The sequence below is a fragment of the Taudactylus pleione genome, unplaced genomic scaffold (assembly GCF_031769625.1).
Source record: "Taudactylus pleione unplaced genomic scaffold, aTauple2 ptg000043l, whole genome shotgun sequence".
Lineage (NCBI taxonomy): Eukaryota > Metazoa > Chordata > Amphibia > Anura > Myobatrachidae > Taudactylus > Taudactylus pleione.
In genome coordinates, this window is record NW_028284445.1 from 8,171,938 (window position 1) to 8,193,409 (window position 21,472).

The following is a 21,472-nucleotide window of genomic DNA, read 5'->3' on the forward strand; positions in this document are numbered from 1 at the left end:
AAGCATAGCAGAAAGAATGATAAAGTCCTTAGTTAATGTCATAGGATGGCGCATCCAGACCATTAAATGTAAAGTTGGACAATAACAATATGTTAAGAACAGTCAGTGGTATTGTGACAGCCAGAACAAGCATTGTTTCCCGTCAGCTCTGCACTCATGATAGGAAAATGTCAAAAGTGCAGCTGCCCACGCGATTTGTACTGAGCAATAATACGCTGTTTATTGTGGGTGCATAGTCACAGCATGAGCAGTCCTCTTTTATTGCCACTTAGCCTGGCACTAGTTACCCATATGCCAAGCTGTCTGATTCATATACCTCACACTAAGACACTGCAATGAGTACGCACAAAACTATTTCTTGTATATATGCAGTTATTTTAAATGTTGAGGGGACTTTATATTTCATGATAAGCCCAAGACTGTAAGCTCATTTAGTCAGGGCCATCTTTCCCTGTCATGTCACTGTGGTGCTCATAATACAAACTACATACAATGTAGAGCACTTTATAAATAATTAGGCCTGCCATATCATCCCTTTCATTTGGGACACATATGAATTACACAGGTACTGTGGCTATTCTGTGGCTGATTAAAACCAGGTGAAATGGAGACTTGGGGGATTATTTACTAATACCCGTTTTACACCGGAATTAAACCCGGATTATTGCAGAGTTAACTCGGGGAGCGCCTTGGTGTAAAAGGAGAGAGGGTTGGATTCCTGGGTGGAGTGACGCAACAATCCAACCCAGGTAACTTGCAGGGTTTAACACGGGAGTAACACGTGAAACCCTGCAGTGTGAATGGCACGCTCTGGGTCAGGGTGACCTGGAGCGCACCGCATGCCGGCTTTTCCAGCTTCAGTGCGCTTGGAGATTCCATCATCTGCAAGCGTCCACTTTAACGCCGGAGAAGCTGAGTCAATGCAGACCCGGCTCCGGTGTTAACGGCGCCGACTCGGGAATATCCTGGGTCGGCGCCCGGGAAATTCTGGGTCTGATCCGGATTGGAACTCCGTTCCAACTCCGAGTCAGACCCGGAATTTCGGTGTAAAAGCGGTATTAGTGACGCTGATATTAGTATTAGTTCATGCCTGATTTTTAAAAGGGCATTGCTTTTACTAGCCGTGTCTTGCTAGTAAATGCACTGACCTTTTAAATATGGGTCTGGAACACGAAGAAAAGTTTAGTAAATAAGCCACAGAAACTGCGTAATTCATATGTGTCCCGAATTAAAGACATAATATGGCAAGACTATAAAGGATAATAGTAATAGTTTTGCTTACAGAAGTGTAACCGTATCAGTATTTGACAACAATATAAAAGAGACACAAAGTTGTCGCTGAAGGGAGGGAATGCTATACAGTGGGATTCTTTTGTGGCTAGGAATAGGTGTTTCCCAGTCGCCTTTTAGCCTCAGCACAGATGCTCATTGCTTAGTCAGCTCTGAGGTATGTCATTAGAATATGTGCATTTGTGAAGATTAAACATGCCTGACAGGACTTTGCTTCAGCACTGTGTACTTTTACATCACTGGCAGGCTGTGATTGGTCTCCGCGGGTCATGTGGCTCTCTTGGAATCCTGGAATTGTAGCTACTGGCACTCCTCTTGTACTTGACGACTTTCCCTTTCCAGCTCTATTGCATTATCAGCTAACTTTCATTATAACAGCCAGAGTCTGGGGGGGAAATAATATCCGGTGGAATTGGAGAGACTTTCATTTTTTTTCTATCAAAAGCCATGATGTGGGTGCAGGAGCCAGTCACCCCAGCAACAGGCTGTAAGCGTTTAAATTCTGTGTCACCTGAGAGCCAGGAGTACTATATGTACAGTGAAAAGAAGAGGAGGTCTCCTTATAGGATGAGCAGGATTCTAGCAAGGCAGCAACTTGTGGCTAAGATTCACCAAGGTGAGTTTTTTGCTGGCATTGTCCTCTGTGTCCAGTCTGCAATAACATGATTAACGACAGGTTCCTATTTCTATGTATACACTGTAGAATTCCAGCACAGGTATCAGGAATTTCTATAACACTTCTTCTATACTTCCGTATCCCGAGCCTCAAACAGCTGCCCACTTTTTCATACATGGATCAGCAGTAGTATACATTTTATATAATAATAGTATTGTATAAAGTATATTTTTCCTTCCTAGTAGCAGTTTTTGATTTATTTAATCAATATCGTTTGTTATTTAAATGTATCACGGGGCTTACTGTATATGTATACTTTATTTCCATACAGATAAAAGTGATTGTATGATGTTACTGGTTTCGTACTAGCTGCATGTAAAAAGTGAATTGTTGCGATGACATTTTCTTAAGTTTTTACATTTTTATTTTGATAATGTTCAAACCATTGTTGATAAATCCAGTTCGACAGGTTTAAATGTGTTAGGTAACATACATCAATTACTTTACAGATGTTTGTATAGTGTATAGACAATAATGATATATAATATAAAACGTGTATTGTAAATGACATGTGTGTAATAACTCAGATCACTGACATCCAGGAAAATAAGGCACTGGAAGTCCTTTCTTTCAGAGTCTGTAGTTAAAGCTATACGTAACTATAAGAGGTTATAGAGAACGGTTTGTAACAGTTATGGTCTTTTAAAGAAAAAGTAAACCTAAATCTAATAGTACTGGCTTTAATGTTATTTTATCAGCTTTGCTAGCTATATGGATGCTGTAGTCATCCATAACAGACTTTTAATGGCTCTATTTGTTAAGCAAAGAAAAAACACCTGTTTTCTCCAAAGATAGTGTTTCTCCCTACCGCCAGCTATAGAGGGGGATGCCTCATTAACAAGCATCACACAATCCTGTTGCTGTCTTTTCATAGGACATACAGTATATTGCATGAGATATTCAATTAAATAATGTTTTATTTAAATAAAGCTATTTTCTTTACAAATGGATCTGACAGGTGCTTGCATGAGCTGGCTTGTGTGATTAGTATTACATGTCCACATTTCTCTGGATACAGGTTAGGAGAAGCTGTAGGTCTCAGGCTGGGTACACACTACACGATGTGTCTACCCGACGATCAGACGACACGATGGTGCGATACACTGCGCTGTCCGTACACATTGCACAATGCAGTGGAGGACGGCGCCATGTCTCATCCCATGCTGCATTTAACAGCATGGCGTCATTCATTGCATCATCCCATCTACTGTGCAGCACAGTAAATGGGACAATGCGATGAACGATTCGCAGGCACACGTGATCGGGGGTAAGCACGATATATCGTTCCGATCCGTGTCAGAAAGATATATCATGCAATGGATTGCTTAGTCTGTACCCAGCTTAACCTTACTGCTTATAGTCAGTATCGCTAGGCAGCTATCACTGAGTATTCTATTAGTTAATCATGGTGACAGGAGGTTTTCTATCACGCGATAGAAAACCTGATAGATAGATCCCTTAGAATCACTCCATGTTATGTCCTTTCTGTTTATTATAATGCCTGCTATGGTACAGAGGGGTATGCTTCCCTTCTCTGAATTCAGTCCCGGTGCAAATATTTCTTTCATGAAACTCACATACATCGCACAAATGCGCGCACCCGGGACTTGCTAGATCCGATTAGAAATGGAAATTTGTAGTAGTTGCTTTGAGGAAGCGCAAGTTTTCTACAAAATGTGACCTGGGAGAAGTGCATGAAAAAGTGGGGAAACCTTCCTTGGCCCCAAAAATAGTAAAAGCTTCGTATGCAGGACCATATAGAAAGCTGGTAGTGACCATAGGGAAAGTACTGGAGGTTTTTAAAAGGTGTCAAATGGGAAGTAGTTATGGCTGTGTTAAATTGGAAGATGCTGGCTGTATAAATCCCGGCACCGGAATCCCGACTTGGGACAGGACACCAGTGCCGGAATCCTGACGCCAGTTTGGATGCCGACGCCTGAACCCCCGACAGCCGGGATTCCGAACATAAGTATAGCGGGCCTCCACCTCCACATACCTGTCCTACATCATTTACACCTCCACATACCTGTCCTACATCATTTACACCTCCACATACCTGTCCCACATCATTTACACCTCCACATATCTGTCCCACATCATTTACACCTCCATATACCTGTCCTACATCATTTACACCTCCACATATCTGTCCCACATCATTTACACCTCCACATATATATCCCACATCATTTACACCTCCATATACATGTCCTACATCATTTACACCTCCATATACCTGTCCTACATCATTTACACCTCCACATACCTGTCCCACATCATTTACACCTCCACATACCTGTCCCCCATCATTTACACCTCCACATACCTGTCCCACATCAATTACACTTCCACATACCTATCCCACATCATTTACACCTCCACATACCTGTCCCACGTCATTTACACATCCACATACCTTTCCCACTTCATTTACACCTCCACATCATTTACACCTCCACATACCTGTCCCATATCATTTACACCTCCACATACCTGTCCACCATCATTTACACCTCCACATACCTGTCCTACATCAATTACACCTCCACATACCTATCCCACATCATTTACACCTCCACATACCTGTCCCACGTCATTTACACATCCACATACCTGTCCCACTTCATTTACACCTCCACATCATTTACACCTCCACATACCTGTCCCATATCATTTACACCTCCACATACCTGTCCACCATCATTTACACCTCCACATAACTGTCCCACATCATTTACACCTCCACATACCTGTCCCACATCATCTACACCTCCACATACCTGTCCTCCATCATTTACACCTCCACATACCTGTTCCACATCATTTACATCTCCACATATCTGTCCCACATCAATTACACCTCCACATATCTGTCCCACATCATTTACACCTCCACATACCTGTCCCATATCATTTACACCTCCACATACCTGTCCACCATCATTTACACCTCCACATACCTGTCCTACATCAATTACACCTCCACATAGCTGTCCCACATCATTTACACCTCCACATAACTGTCCCACATCATTTACACCTCCACATACCTGTCCCACATCATTTACACCTCCACATACCTGTCCCACATCATTTACACCTCCACATACCTGTCCTCCATCATTTACACCTCCACATACCTGTTCCACATCATTTACATCTCCACATATCTGTCCCACATCAATTACACCTCCACATATCTGTCCCACATCATTTACACCTCCACATACCTGTCCCACATCATTTACACCTCCACATACCTGTCCTCCATCATTTACACCTCCACATACCTGTTCTACATCATTTACATCTCCACATATCTGTCCCACATCATTTACATCTCCACATATCTGACCTACATCAATTACACCTCCACATACCCCCATGCGCTACTAGTCACGTTAAACATAATGTGTGAGCGCCATGTGAAATGGTGTTGCCTAGTGTCTTTTAGGGCAACTGGATAGCGCACAGCCAAATGAGCACTCTGGCCCTGATTCAGAGCCGGACGCTCTGACAGAGCGCTCGCTCTGAATCAGGGCGTCTTTTTTTTTTTTCTATGGAGCGGCCTCCTGGCCGCTCACATTGCTGTGGGTTACCACCCACAGCTAATGCGAGCGGCCAGGATGATGGTCGCGATGATCAAGACCATCGGGCTTGCGACGAGACCCTTGTCACTCATCATGGACAGCACGCCCTCTTTGGTGCGAGACCCGGAGCGACGGATTGCCCGTTGCTATCCGGGTCTCGCGCATGCGCACTTTCGCACATCTGTAAGACCTCGCAATCCTGCGAACACTTCAGTAACATCGAATAACATCAGACCCTCATGCAGAATTACAGCAGGTCTGACCTGTCTTAGAAATCGCAAGTCTCGTCGCACACGGTGAGTACTCAGGCTATGTATGCCGTCACAGTGGCTAATTTATGCATGCCCAGGAAACGGCCTTCAAATGGACAGTCACACCTGTGTTTATCCAGCCACTCCCTCATCACCACCCCCAAACACTGACATCCCGTCACTCCATCTGCGATGGCTTTGTATCTGCGTATGTGATTGCAATACTGGCCGGCATACGCACACTGCAATGCATACACATCGGCCAATCTGTGTACGTGATCGTAATACTGGCCGGCATACGGGCACTGCATACACATGTGCCAATCTGCGTACTACTGTATTGCAGTTGCGATCTGTGATGAATCAGGCCCTGTGTGCCAGGCCGCAGCGGAGGCAGAACTTGTTCCCCTTCCAAATTCAACTAATGGAACGCAGTTCAACCCCTAAACTGGCCCACTTTAATCCTGGCGTGACCCTGAGTAATTGGGGACCATTGAAACCTCAGGCCCCTCTGTCCCCTTAGTCTCCCCCTGGCACCGAGCCTGAGTATTTTAAAGTTAAGGGGTGATATTACAAGTCTAATGCCCGCATGATCTGCACAATCCACACCAGTACAGAATCCTCCCTTTCATCAGTTAGTGCCTCTCAATTACAAAAAAGTTTTAGTGCTGTATCTATAGCTGATCATATAACTGAATTAAAGTTACCATGTTGTAAAATAAAATACTAAAAGATAAAACATTTCACCTGCAGGGGGAGAAGAACTAATCCTTGAAAAGTGATAAAGTATCATCCAATCAGCTCCTAACTGTCACTTTTACAGGCTGTGTTTGAAAAATGGCAGTTAGCAGCTGATTGGTTGGTACTTTATCACTCCTCCACTTTATCACTTTTCAAGGCTTAGTACATCTCCCCCATAGTCTCATGAAGTAATATCCTGGCATGCAAAACGTGTTGCAACATATTATTGTGACAACTCTCATTTAATTTAAGCTATTTATTTAATTGAATTACTGACCATTGACCTGTGCGCTGACCACAAGGCTCTGTTAGTGGGACAAAAGTTCTGTCTCTGAAAACAGGAACTGAAATACATGAGGAATGCAGAATGCTTCCCTAAGAGAATGGTCACGTATGTGATCTGACAACTCTGTATGTGTGTGTAGCATGAAGGCAACCTAGATGCCTACAGGATAAAGGTGAGCTCTCTTGGCAATTTATACATATGGACATCAATCCAAATGGCTAAATGCCATTGCTGAGCTGTAGTTCTCTTTACAGGTCAACATAAATATTCCAAGAGTGTCTTATTTACTTCTTGTCAAAGTACTTTTATTGGTTTAGTTCCATGTTAATGGCAGGCTGTTTACTTAATTAACTATCTCTCCACATTATTTGTAATGCATTTACATACATTATGTGCACTGTGACACATAACCTTTTCTATTAACACTAATATACTGCACAGTGTGCCCTATCCAGTGGTGGATTTCACCTAGGAACCCCTAGAATAAACCTTGAAATGTATCAGTGTGTTTTGATCAATATGTTGATCTTACTAACAGCTTTTGGGCTCATTTACATGTGGATGTAAGTCAGTATTATGACACGCCTCTCAGATGTAGCCGTACACGCCCACTTTACTGCCGCGCTCATAGGTGCTGCTGTCACACTCTCCCTGAAATGCTGTTTCAAAAGTAGGCAAGTATGGAATGGGCAAACGGAGCCATCATAAGAAACAAACCTGCCTATCACCTTTTAAGGATGGGTAACAGGTACCAAGTTATCTACAGTATTTGTCACCGGTACCTGAAATACATGGAAATGATGTAAACCTAATTGAGCCCATGGTTAGAAGCTTATAATATGTAAATAATGATAAAAAGAAAAGTAAGTACTATGACATGGGAACTGGAGTAAACAGCCGCCTCTATGTGTCTTCCCACAAATCCGGGTATGTCATATCCTCTCTTACATTCCAGCAGTAAATGTAAGAGCATAATATAACATTAGAATGATTTTGGCATCCTGATAAGAGCTACCAGTACCAGTACTTTAGTTCTCTTCAAGACCAAAGAATGATAGAGCATTTTTGTTTACATTGGGGACCTTTAGACTCATAAACTGCAAAGCACCACCTCTCATATCCTGTATACAGGTCTCTGTATTTGGTAGTTTCCTGTGTACAGTACAAGATTGCTTAAATAACAAGTATCTTTTTATTAAGCTTAGGCCAACATTCGTGCACCTGCTCAGAAGTGTTCCTAGAAATCCATATAAACGACAGCATTAAGCTACTTAATCATCATTGTTTTTTTCTTAAACCTGACACATGAATTAATAATGTGTTTATAAATAAGTTACTGGAATGATGCTACATATATTGAAATTTACACAATCATATTGATACAGAGCAAGTTTGCGTCCAAGACGTGTGGCACAATGTTGTAACTGACTGCTCTCTTTTTTAGTACAGAATAACAATTAAGAAACATTACTTGTAAAAAAAAAAAAAAAAAGGCAGAAAAGTGCCCCATGCATGTGACTTCATGATGTCACAAAGGGAGGGCAGGGTGCTGGGGACCAGGAAGCCGTTCCAGGCACCCTGCAAGTCAAGTACAGATTGCACAGTGTTTCAAAAGTGCAGTCCCCTTGGCCTAGTGCCCTGGGTGGCAATTACAGCCTTGGGAAGAAAATATATACATATGCAACTAGAGTATACGATTTTCTAAGATACAACTTATGGCCCTCAAAATGCAACTGCTTGTGGTAGGGATTCACAGTTAACAAAGCAAATATAAATGGTATATCTGCATGGAAAGTCTGCTTTTGGACTCAGAATAAGGCCTTATATGTATGTACGTTTAGCATAAGAAGCATATGTTGGATTTGTACAATTACCAGGTGTAGAGGCCGAAGTACAGTCATCCGCCCCATTGTTAATCTGGCCCTGCCCAGTATGAGGGGCATGGCCATGTGTATGGGGGCATGGTCACACCATCAATTTAGACAACCCCTTCTCCTTGTAGATGTTGTGCTGCAGTGCCACTGAAAGGGACATAGCCAAACCATTTTGAGGGCATGACTTTGCCTGTGTGGCTGGCCCGGGCACTAACAGAGCAGCACATCAATATAGCCAATCAGGTCCTTGGAGGGTTCACAACAATATGCTTTGTTGTGCTTCCAATGATCTAATTGGCTAGAGATTGTTCTACTCCCACTTCAACTGCCAAGATATTGATGAGCTTGAAATGAAAAGTGGTAACAAATATGTGCTATGTATTTGTCAAATACACCCTTCAAAACTGGAAAATGTGTTTGCCTGCCAGTAACCTTCATCGTGCGAGCTTCACCTTTTCCACATCAGCCATACCCAGGTCTCCGTGGATTGGGTGGGACCCTGTTTGTTCTACTTTTGAAGCACAGTCATGTAACAAACTGTGCCGAACACGTTAATAATTAATCACATCCTCTTAAAGGTAAATGCTACTGTCCAAATATAGGGGAACAATCATATATCAGGGACTAAATATTACAAATGTGGACTCAGAATCACATTAAAATCATCTTTATTGCAAGGTGATGTGTGCTGCTTTTCCACTGCTTCTCTATTAGCATAAAGGTAGAACGCCATAAAAAGCATCATGAAATAAATGATGCACAAATCTTAACTGTTTCCTATCATTTACATATGAATACATTTGCAGATGTCTTGTGTAGATGCTCATATCATAAATCGTCAATAAGATCAAACAAACATAGCAAGTTGACTTTAGTAACTGTTGCATAACAGCTGGCGTATGTCTCTCCCTTGGTATGTCGGTTTGACTCGGTTGAGTCCTCCCTACTAAGCTCATTGAACTTGTCGTCCATAGTAAATTATATCTATATCTGTGGTCTGTGTTATATAACATATGCTCTAGGAACGCAAGGTGATTACATTGTTTCCATGCTTTTCCCCTAAAACATATTAGGAATTCTTCATGGCCAGATTACAGATAAAAATATGCAGTCTTGAAGCTTATTCCCGTTTTCAAGTCATTCATCTTTATCAGGAAAACCTGTTGCAAATTAAGGATTTTGGGCCTGATTCATTACCGATCGCAACTGTGATTACGCACGCAGACGGCCGATTGTGAGTGCGCATGCTTATGCATCGCAGTGAGCGAAGGGCTCACTGGGATCACACTGCGATCGCTGCGACTCCGCACACCCATTGCAGAGTGATTGACAGGAAGTGAGCATTTGGGGGTATTGACAGGGGAGGTGGTCAGCGAAATGCAGGCGTGTCAATACGTCTGAACGCTGTTACAGGGGCGTGCATAAATTAGCCACTGCAATGGTATACGCAGCTTGAGCTTCCACAGTGTGCGACGAGGTTAGCAATCTCTGAGTAAGGTCTGACCTTGTGCAATTGTGCGTGAGGCTACGATGGTACTCAATGTTACCGATGATTTTACTGATTTGCTAAGTATTACAGATGTGAGTAAAAGGATGTGGGCATCCTTATGTGGTGCTGTGACGGCATTGCCATTGCAAACATTGGCTTATTTTCGCAGTGGACCTGCGTGCGTAATCGTAGCTGCAATCGCAATAGCGATCCGTAATGAATCAGGCCCTTTGTTTGGAATACAAGCCAGTGAGATCTGCATGAAAGCCGCATTAAAAAGATATCAATCTGCATGAAGGACAAGTAATTATTGCATTTCAGTGCTTAGCAAAAATGTGAACAAAACCCTAAGGTTACTTTTTGTGGCATTAGGCTCTGACATTCACCGTATCCACGTTGAATTACCCATCAATGATTCACAGTGTAATTCTGAATGGTCAGATGTGTAAGTAGTGGTCAGATCTGTATGCAATTTGGTCAAATAGGTGGGTGGCCAACTTGAATAGCAGTGGCAAACGCAGGATTTCTAGAGGGGGGTTTCCAAATGCTTGATTTTAGAGTGTGGCCAGTCCATGAAGAGAGCATAATTACCACTTATCCAGCTTTAATATGCATCATACAAAGTGTATTGTGTGTCATAACTCCAGCATATACAGGACCAGTGATCACAGTAAACCATTAGATGCGGCAGTAGGGCCATCCTGCCTGAGCTGAATGTTTTTATTTTAGATGTGGGCACCATTCCAGAGCATGGGAGCAAGTTCGGGAGTCTGGGGGAGCAGCAGAAGAACCTAGCACTGCCCTGGACATATATGTACATATTGGGCTCTATAGCAGTACATCCCTAACAGTGCATGTTTTCCAAATCTGCTAATTCGTGCACAGGTGTATTTATTACTGGCTGATACATGTTAAAAGATCCACAGGTGGTGCTATTTATTTCATTTACGATACTGAGAAGAACATACAGCGCTAGTAAAATTCCATTATATCACTATTTCTATTGTGGTCATGGTGTGGGCTGAAGAGGGGGGTTTCCAGGCAGACGGAAACCCCCCCTGCGTTTGCCTATGAATAGATCCAACATTCCAACACCAAGTGACTAGGTAGCAGCACATTGATTTTACACACATGTTGCCACCTAAACCCAGATGCTCGCAAGTCATGTACAGAAGCTCTGTACCCATTCATACATTCGCCATAGTGGGATGGCTGGCATGAAACCACACAACAGAAGAATCACCCAATACTGTACAGTGTACGCGCTTTCCTTCTTTTATAATCCGCATTTTAGCTTTAGAAAAAGTTGATAGAAAGTTCTTCCACCCCATAATCTGTGCGGCTGTGACCGTCCTGTATGGTGAGTGTATAGCTAGGTACACAGTGGAGCGACGGGCATCCGTCAACTGTGATTGTGCGTCCACACTGGATGACTCTAATGAACGACGTAACAATCACCGTTACGTCATTCATTAACAATGCGCTGGCTGCTAGGGATATTGCTAGGTGTGATGTGCAGCACATCAAACCTGGCGACCGGCGCTAGCAACCGCGGGAGCGTGCAAACATGCGTACACAAAGAGCGTTGTAGGCGGTATGTTGGTATGAAGTGGCATATCGTCCCGACATCGCTCCAGAGTGTATCTAGCTTAATAGAACGCTGTTCATATGTTGCTTATCTACCGTACATCTTGGACACAGTCTTTTGCAATCTTTTAACTCTGTAAGTATCACCATCCAAAACCCTGCAGCAACTGCAAATTCGTTTCCAGAGAGAGAGTTTGGTTTGTCAACTTTGTTCAGTTATTTCAACTTAATTTGTGGGTTTTGTGTGTGGATTTCACATGTGTTCGTAGTAATATAGTGCTGTGGGCTATTGTAGAGTGGAAAAGTTGGCTTCAATTTCACTTACTGTACAATGCAGTTGTACAGTCATTTGATATTATAATCTGGAAAATCATGTTCTGTGTTGTTATTACTATGGTTTAAAACTGCGGAGACATGGAATATGCTTCCTGTATATAAGTACTGTCTTTTACTCTTAGGATGATTTGTTTGTATAAGGAGTGACTTGATTTAAAGTACTCATGTTATCCTCTTTCTAGGATGTCTGGATTTCTAGCCAGTTTATCCACTTCCCACAGTTGCCCCAAATGCATGGGCATCGGAATGTGGGGGGGAAGGGGGTGGCTCGAACCCCCCCTTTCAAACATATGAGAGGCGCGGCAGCCTTGAGGCGGTCAGTGGCTGTACTTCTTAGTCATACGCTGCATGGCCCGTACGGTTTATACTAATGCACGATGGCAAATAATCGCTCCATCTGCGTGAAAATCGCTTTAGCGTCCATCTCTGAAACAGGCCCTAAGTTCCCTATAATCCGAATGGACCCGTTTGGGAATGATCCCATCCGGCCCGGGAGTTGGGGTAATCATTAGCTATCAGTGCAGCCTCAAGAAAATATAGATGTGATTCAACCACTCCTTGTCATCCGTTACATTGTTCATAAATGAAGTTCTCATTAAAATGAATTACGATAAAAAAAATTCACATATGTACATTGGGATATGCTGGAGACAGCACTATCATCACTCTATGGGGGTCATTCAGACCCACTCGCAAGCGGCAGTACGCTCGCAAGTGGGTCGATGTTCCCCACTGCGCATGCGCACGACGGAGGGAGCTCCGTCGTGCGCATGTGCGAGACCCGGACTGCGACAGCCAAGCTGTCGCTCCGGGTCTCGCACCAAAGGGGGCGTGCTGTCGATGGTGACTGACAGCACGCCCCCTTTGGTGGGCGTGCCGGGGGCATGCCTGCCAGACCGAGGCGTTCCCATGGGAACGCCTACCGTCTGAAGCCGGCCCCACTGACATCACTAGTGATGTCAGTGGGAGTGATTTTGGCTCTGATAGAGCCAAAATCACTCCAGGGCTTGTGGCTGGGAGACCCTACCGCAGGGTCTCCGTCGCAAGTCCAAGACCATCTTTTTGGACGCTCATATATGCTGTGGGTGGTGACCCACAGCTATACGAGCGTCCAGGAGGACGCTCCATTTTAATGGAGGAGGGCCCTGATTCAGAGCGAGCTCTGAATCAGGCCCTATATTTTTAAATTTCTGATTAAGTTTAACATTGTTTTTAATTTATAATGCGGTCAACCTCTTTTTTTTTTTTTCTCCACCTGGACGTTATACTTCCGCTGCTTGCACACCCTGCCAGATGTAGCCTACACAGTGCGCCCCAGATGGCTGCCTCGGTTGAGTTCTTTCTTGGGCATATCATACTGCCACACGTGTCACTTTTCCCATATATGCCTTGGGTCCTTGTACGGCTTATCTCCCACAGTGCAACCTTCCTAGTGTGCCCATCATGGCTGCCTCACCTGCTACACTCGTGGATGGGATGAAAAATACATGGATCTGACTATTATTGTGGGACCCTACTCCGAGCATCAGGATGCTGCAACCACGCATTTTGTGTAATTTCTCCTAGGCGTAACCTATTCCACCCATGGTAATCCTACGTAGTGCGCCCAAAACGGCTGCCTCATCTGGTACCTTTTGTGGGTGGAATATATAACCCATGGAAGTTATTTCCCAAACTGTCTGCACCAACCCTGCAATATGCTTATTGTGCTCTCTAGGTTTCGGTTGATCTTAATTATTTGTGTGGTTTTCTATTTTTTGCATCCCCAAATCCTTGTACAATGTACCATGTTTTCTGATGCCTTTAAAGCGACCTTGAGTCCTAAGGGAAAAAAGCGCTATATAAATACAATTATTATTATATGCGCCTTCCTCCCAGTCTACCCCATCTGTGTCTCGCCTGTTTGTCTGCCCCTCCCCTTTAGAATGTAAGCTCTTATGAGCAGGGCCCTCTACCCTCTTGTGCTTCTCCCTACTTTACTTTCATCTACTTCTTACTCCCCACTAGGACACCTAACACTTTGTTGCTTATTCTCTATTGCTTATTTGAGTGTTATGGTCGCCAACAGGGCCGCCATCATGGGGGGACTGCCGGGACTAGAGTCCCGGGTCCAGACTCTGGCAGAACGGGAGGGAGCCCGCGCCCGCTCCTGCTCCTCCCACCGCTGTACATGAATAGCCCGCAGTGAGTGCACTACCCACTCCAGCAAGGGACAGATTCCTTTTCAATCCACGATCACAATGGGGGCGGAGCCAACGCAACACGCCCCGCCCCCATACAACCGCAAATTGCGTCATTGTGGAGGGGCGGGGCCTAATTATGCGAGGTGCCCGGGACCAGCTGCTGTTGCATCAGAGGAAGTAAGTATGTACCGTGTTTCCCTGATAATAAGACCTACCCCGAAAATAAGCCCTAACAAAAAAAGAGGAAAAAAAATAATGTTAAGTAAAGAATTGTAAAGCAGGACTGAGGCCATGATGGGGATAAAAGCAGGTCTGAGGACATGATGCTGTCAATGTTAATTAAAATAAGCCCTACCCCGAAAATAAGCCCTATGGAGTTTTTGTGACCAAAAAAAAATATAAGACAGTGTCTTATTATCGGGGAAACACGGTATGTCTCTCTGTATGTGTTAGTGTGTATGTATTATTATAATGTATGTATATATGTGTATGAATGTTAGTGTATATAAGTGTATGTGTTAGTGTGGATATATGTGTAGGTATGTTAGTGTGTATATACTGTATGTTTGTGTATACTGTATATGTGTTAGTGTGTGTAAACTGTATATTTGTGTTAATGTGTATATATGTGCATGTAAGTGTTGATGTGTATATACAGTATGTGTGATATATATACATAATATATATGTTTGCTATATACTGTGTATATATATATATATATAACAAACACACACACGTGTATATATTAATTTATATTAGAAACCCCCCCCCCCCCGAAAATCCTGCGTTGCCCATTTTTTTTCCTCTGACACGCAGCTGGAAGAAGGAGGAGCCACGGCAAACGAGGAGCAGCGCCAGCCAGACCTGGAGGGGAAGAAGCCAGAAGGAAGGAGCATTCTTCAAGAAGATAAGGCAAGTCATGACTCACAATACTTAGGAGTATTGTGAGTCATGTGTATTGTATTGCACGCAGGGGCGTAGAGAGTGCCGCCAGGCCCCAGTAAAGAGAGTACGTGGCCTTGTCATGGGAGGCGTGCTACGCCCCCTTGAAAAACAAACAAAACAAAACATACTTTTGCAGCTCCGCGAAGGGGGCGCTGTGAGCCCCTCAGCCCGGCGCAAAGCCAGGGGGGGTGCGATCAGTATGATCGCTCCCCCCTCAGTCATCGGAGACTGCTGTGGCTGCGAGCAATCCCCACTGCATCTGTGCTGGGCTGCTGCGAGGGAGGAAGGGAGGGGGGGGCGGCGCCGGACCCGGCCCCCACCGGGCCCCTCTGGAAGCCCGGGCTCAGGTAAATTGTACCCGCCCCCCCCCTCTCGGCGCGCCTGGTAGCGTGGGAAGGGGGCCCAGGGGCCCTGCCTATGTTGTCAGTCCCGGGCCCCACAATTTCTGATGGCAGTCCTGGTCGCCAATGTAGCAATGTATATTATCCATGTCCTTGTCCTGCATTGTATTGTATTGTATTGTAAGTCACTGGTCACTTATTTGTTTATATATTTTGTAAGGCGCTGCGGAACACTTGTGGCACCATATAAATAAATGATGATATTAATAATAATAATAATGAGAAACAAGCCTAGAAATATTTCTAAAAGATGAATCCACACCCTCCCAGCAATAAGTCATATTTACTACATGGCACAAAACATGAATGCTGATTCAGACCCACCTATGCCGGTATCAGCTATCCTCCTTGGGGGGGTTCTCTTGTGCAGATTTCCACCTGATTGGAGACAATACTAGTATTAACCGTTGGTACAGTACTGAATCCTGCTTGGAGCCTACTCATGATTATGATGGCATGTAAGGATAAGGACCAAGGTATAAGTACTTGAAATATAACTGCTTAATTTGAAATGATTTTATTTAGGATTTGGTAATAAATGTCACAATCATACATTTCTCATTTATGTTGCCAAAATAATGTAGCACTGCATCAAATGCAAACTTTTTTTTTTTTTACAAACGCAAGCTGACAGTTCTGGCTGTATAATAAAATCAATGCTTTGATTTAAAAAATATGTAACAAAATGTTCTGGCTGCTTATTAAATTGTGAGCTAAATGCAGTTTAAGGTTGTTTCGTAAGGTACACAGTTTTATTCAGTTGTTTAGCTCTTCGTAACCTGTACATATTACTTATTCTGTGTGTAAAGGTGCGTACACGCGGTACGATATGTATGAACTATATGAACGATGACGATATCGTTCAATGATAAATCGTTCATATCCTTAATTTTTATGCAGCAAACAACCAACGATGCACGTTCCCGCGTCAACGATAGCAATATCTATGGTCGTCTGTACATGCAGGCCAACTTGGACGATTTCATAACAATTTACATGTTCAGAGATATGGCAGGATGACTTCACTGAAAGATATCTATCATAGGTATCTTTCAGTGTGTACACCCAAAATCATTTGTCCTGCACTACTGAAAGTTCAAGGGAAATTGTTCAGTGATATCGTTGGTTGTGCAGATTGTACCATGTGTACCCACCATTGCAAGCCATCAATACAGCGCCACCTGCAGGTTATAAAACTTGCTACACTTTCATATTTTATTATTATTTAATATTTACTATTGTATACTAAACCAGAGAGTGTCGGAATGTAAGCTTGATGTGATGATACTCTGCCACACAAAGATATAATACATCCAAGACTCTCATACACCTTTACTACATCTAGTCCAAAACTCCATGGATTGACTTTCACAATGACTCTAATTATAGGGCACAGCTATGACAGTGAATGATATTTTTTCCATACATATTACAACCTTTGGTAACTCAAGAACTTCTGCTTTTACCACAATTATATATCAGTAAAACTGACATTTAAACCAGAAAGTATCATTGCAGTTGACATTTTAATGATAATGTGTCACAGATGATTAACTGATGCTTCATCTAGAAACAGCGATCATTCTGCAATTTACTGAAACAATCTTTATTTAAAAAAAGATGTTCCTGAAAGCTCTATTCACTAATGCTGGGTACACACAGCAGATCAATTGATCGGCCAATATACATTATCTTGTGTGCGTCGGCCAGTGTGTACTAGCGATATCTCTGTGAACGTCGTCGTTCACAGACATATCGCGCCGGCTGTGCTGCACAGCTGATGCCCAGTATATCTGCAGATATATTGGGACATCGTGCTGTGTGTGCGGGCGGTCAGCCAACCACCCATACACTTACTGCAGAAGCTGCCTGGAGGGGGGCGTGACACATCCCCCGGCCATCGGGACCCGTAGCCAGATGAGAGATGATGGTTGTTCAGTGTATATGAACAACCATTATCTTCAGATCACCCGATCTGCAAATACATCTGTTAGGTGTGTACCCATCTTAAGAGATCGACGAGAAACCACAAAAGTTAAAACGGCAGCGCAAATGCTGTTTTGGGAAGTAACGCTCCTATTTTTAGATGTGGAAGCTCATAGACTTGCAGACCAAGATGGCAATGCCTGATACAATGCAAAAATGTGCATTGTCTGTGAGGAGGGCACATGGGTGTGGGGCATTCCCTGCTCAGATTATATGTATGTGTGCCAATGTTTTAACACACACATGCAAAGACTTGCAGTAATAAGATCACTTAAATGAGATTAAAGGGCCATCTTCTTGGCTGCTATAAATATTCATGAGTATTAATTACAGTGTATGCCTTGTGTCCTGGCAGGAATGTGCTCACTGAGCTCCTGAAAAACATCCTGTTGTCACGGCCAGGGTTTCTTGGCATGGTAGTCACCGGGTATTACCTGTGAGGTCGTTATGGCGGGGGGGTCTCTGGCAGCGGTGCTGGTGTTTCGCGAGGGGCATTGGCTGCGTGTGGTTCTGTGCGGGCACATTGTCACTAGGCCTGGTGAGGTCTGGAGGTGTTTCCGTTCCATTGGCATGGGCGCCGCCATCTTGCCTGCGGCTATGTGATTCCAGCTGTCCAATCCTGGTAGGTCATGTGCTCATTCCAGCAAGTCACAGCGCGGCACTGAGTATTTAGGAAGGTCCAGAGCCTTCCTTCCTTTGCCAGTGCAACGTGTTTCTCAGCTGCGTGTGCCTTACCTGCCTGCTTGTGTACGCTTCTAGCCTGAACCTTGCCAGCTCCAACCTGCTGGACTTACCCTGCACCCTCCATATACCTTTTCACCTGCCTGAGTACCTGAATCTGCTGTTTCCCTGCACCTTGCTTCATTTCACTCCCAGCTGGACTTCACTACCTCTGCCTGCATCAGTTACAGCTCCCCAAACTGGACTGTTCCTGCCTGACACTATCTGGACATTCTCCCATTTACCCCACTACAGTTATCAAGTGCACTTTAGTGCTATACCTGGACTTTTTCATTTGCCATTCCCATGTCTTCTAGGTCACTTATTAAAAACTCCACTTTTTCATTTAAGTCTGCTTCTGTGTCTGCTCCTATCACCACCCCGGGTCCACAACAAATTCAGAACCTCGCACCTGTGACATCATCAGGCTGCCAGCTTTTCATGCATTGGCTCTAAATGATCACATGGGATTATTCTCACAGGTCCTCTTGCCGTCGCGCACCGACATCTAATTAAAATAATGTCTATGGTATTTATGACAGTTTTATATGTGAATTTCTCAATAATGGTGTACAGTAGGTGATATTAAATGTACATTGTACATTTACCCTTGAGGTTCGCTTTCATCTTACTTCTGAACTCCATCAGTTGTTCAGTTGTGAAATAGTAAGCCATGGTATGACATCTCTTTCTTCCATGAGTTATCACTGCATCTGGTACATTGTATTCTTATTTAATGCATGATTGATAGCTGCTATGCTGGAGCACCCTTAGGCAACAGTGTATCATTGCAGTTAAGTGCTGATCTTCAGATAGCAGAATTGTGTAAATGTTTAATTTGTGTCCTCAGCGTATCACACACCAGTGAGATAAATCAACCTTGAGCCATTATGCCTTTATAAATGTTACGTAACATTTCATTTATATAGTCATAACCGAAGATATATAGCCTACTATTGTGGAAATTACCCTAATTACCTATGTGTCTACGATGAAATGGTTACACTTCCTATAATAGTTTTTGTTTCTGGTAAGATGAGACGCAGTAGCAGGAGAGGATAAGCTTTGTGCTTATTTCTATACTTGCATAGGTGTAACAGTGCCCTGCAGGTCTAGGTGTCATATTTGTTGTAGGCATTTCTAGTACTACCTAATTCTCAGTGCGTAGTGATTTGCTATGGCAGTTGTCAGTCACACAAGATTAGCAAATATAGGCGATTTATTAAATTACACCTATTACCACCATAAAATTATTACTTTCCACCATGATCTAACTACATTTCAGCACTAGGGCAGCTGGGTCCATTAATGCCTTGGAGCTCCCCGTACTCCTCTGTTGAGTTCTAGCTGGGATACCCGGTGTTGCCCGGGTTGAAGACTGGACCCTGAAGTACACCTGCAGCCTTTTTTGTTTACATATTCCTTGCCTATAACCCCATTCCATTGATCCTGAAAAGGGCCCCACTGTTTGCTAACATACATGTAAACAGTGGCGTAACTACCATGGGTGCAAGGGCTGCAGCTGCTATGGTGCCCGGGCTGCCTCTGTGGCCCGCCGCTCCCACTGCACCCAGTCATGCACACAACGTGGGCCAGTCAAGTCAGGGCCGCCGAAGGGGGCTCGGGTGTCTGTGGTGTTGAGGTGCCGGCCTGTCAGCTGATTACAGCTTGTGCACTGGCAGGCAGACATGCAGAAACAGTGCAGCCGGGCACGAGGCAATCAGAGCTCGCCTACTGGCAGCCAATCAGTGGCGTCTCCTTACTGGCTGCTGGTCTGTGAGCTCCGAATGGCTCATGACTGGCGCCAGATTCAAATTGCGTCTGCACTGTCTGTCCATGTCTGCCACTGCCTGCCTGCTGCCTATAATTAGCTGGTGGCCCAACACCAAATTTACACCTGCTGATGGCACACAGGGGGAGGCGAGAGGCTGCTGGAGGGACACAGGGAGGTGAGTTGCTGGCGGCAGCATAATGTGTAAGGGGCATTACTGTGTGGCATAATGTGTAAGGGGCACTACTATTGTTTGGAATAATGTGTTATATGGGACACTACTACTATGTGGCATAATCTGTCAAGGCATTACTGTGTGGCATAATGTGTAAGGGGCATTACTGTGCAGTGAAAGGGCACTACTACTGTGTGGCATAATGCATATAAGGGGTACTACTGTGAGGCATATCATGAATGGGCTCTGTGAGTAGACACTCTGGGGAGGAGGGGCCCTTTTAAGATCTTGCTATGTGATCCACAAAGTTCTAGTTACGTCCTTGCATGTAAACAAAGAGGATTGACTAATATGTATGGTCATTCTAAAAAGGACTAACTCTGGATTTAATATGAACTTGCATGAGTTATAAAGTTTGACACTTGCATTGCCTGTGAGCTTGAAATTATACATTTGTAGCTTTCACACAGGTTTTTGGCAGACTGCCAATTTCCACTGGAGCCAGCCTCGGAACTTGTGTAATGTAAAAGTGTCCCCATTTTTAGGGATTGTGTGACAGTGTGGCCCTGCTGAAGTTCAAACCTAGGCAAAAACCTAATCCTGGTCAAACTACACCACCATGCCAAAATTGGTGGAGCTAGGTCCAAAAATCTTGCCGTGTATAAAGGACAAATAGACAAATAGACTGAAAGACAGAAGCTTTCTCCCTTATTATATAGATATGCTGGTCCCAGGGCATGTGTGGAACTGGAAGCCTGTTTTTAATTTCCTCTTTCATAGTTATTAAACTAAACCTCTTTTCTTTTTTTTAAATTATGAAAAAAAATCTTCATGTAGAAATATAGTGATTGATATATAACACTGATCAATACTCACATTAGAGCCATTTTGAGGTAACTTTGTGGTGCTGATTCCGAATATTACATCAGTTTTGCTAGATTGGCTCCAATTTGTGAGACACATACGAGAAACAAGAAAAACACAATAGACAACTGATTGCTGGTTGGATGGCAGATCACTTTTATATGGAGAGGGCATATTCTACAATGATCGCGAAGTGAACACCTAGAATATTCGCATGTCTCGCCTTCTAGATAGATAGATTCTGATATGCATGTTTTATGGCTAAGACCTTGAGTCCAGGGCCTGGAGAGAGGGGGCCCGTGTCGGC

At 43.8% G+C, this 21,472-nt stretch overlaps 1 protein-coding gene across 4 annotated transcripts in view; it reads left to right on the forward strand.

The window, feature by feature from the left end:
• STARD13 (StAR related lipid transfer domain containing 13) overlaps positions 1-21,472 on the forward strand; it is a 382,223-nt gene that overhangs the window by 261,334 nt on the left and 99,417 nt on the right. Inside the window, exon 1 of one of the 4 annotated variants that reach the window (XM_088460228.1) lies at positions 1,639-1,906. The exons of the other annotated variants lie outside the window; for them this stretch is intronic. Coding sequence (XP_088316354.1) covers positions 1,738-1,906 — 169 coding nt within the window. The 5' untranslated portion in view covers positions 1,639-1,737. Of the gene's footprint in view, positions 1-1,638; positions 1,907-21,472 lie in introns of those variants that run through there. 4 annotated transcript variants of the gene reach the window in all.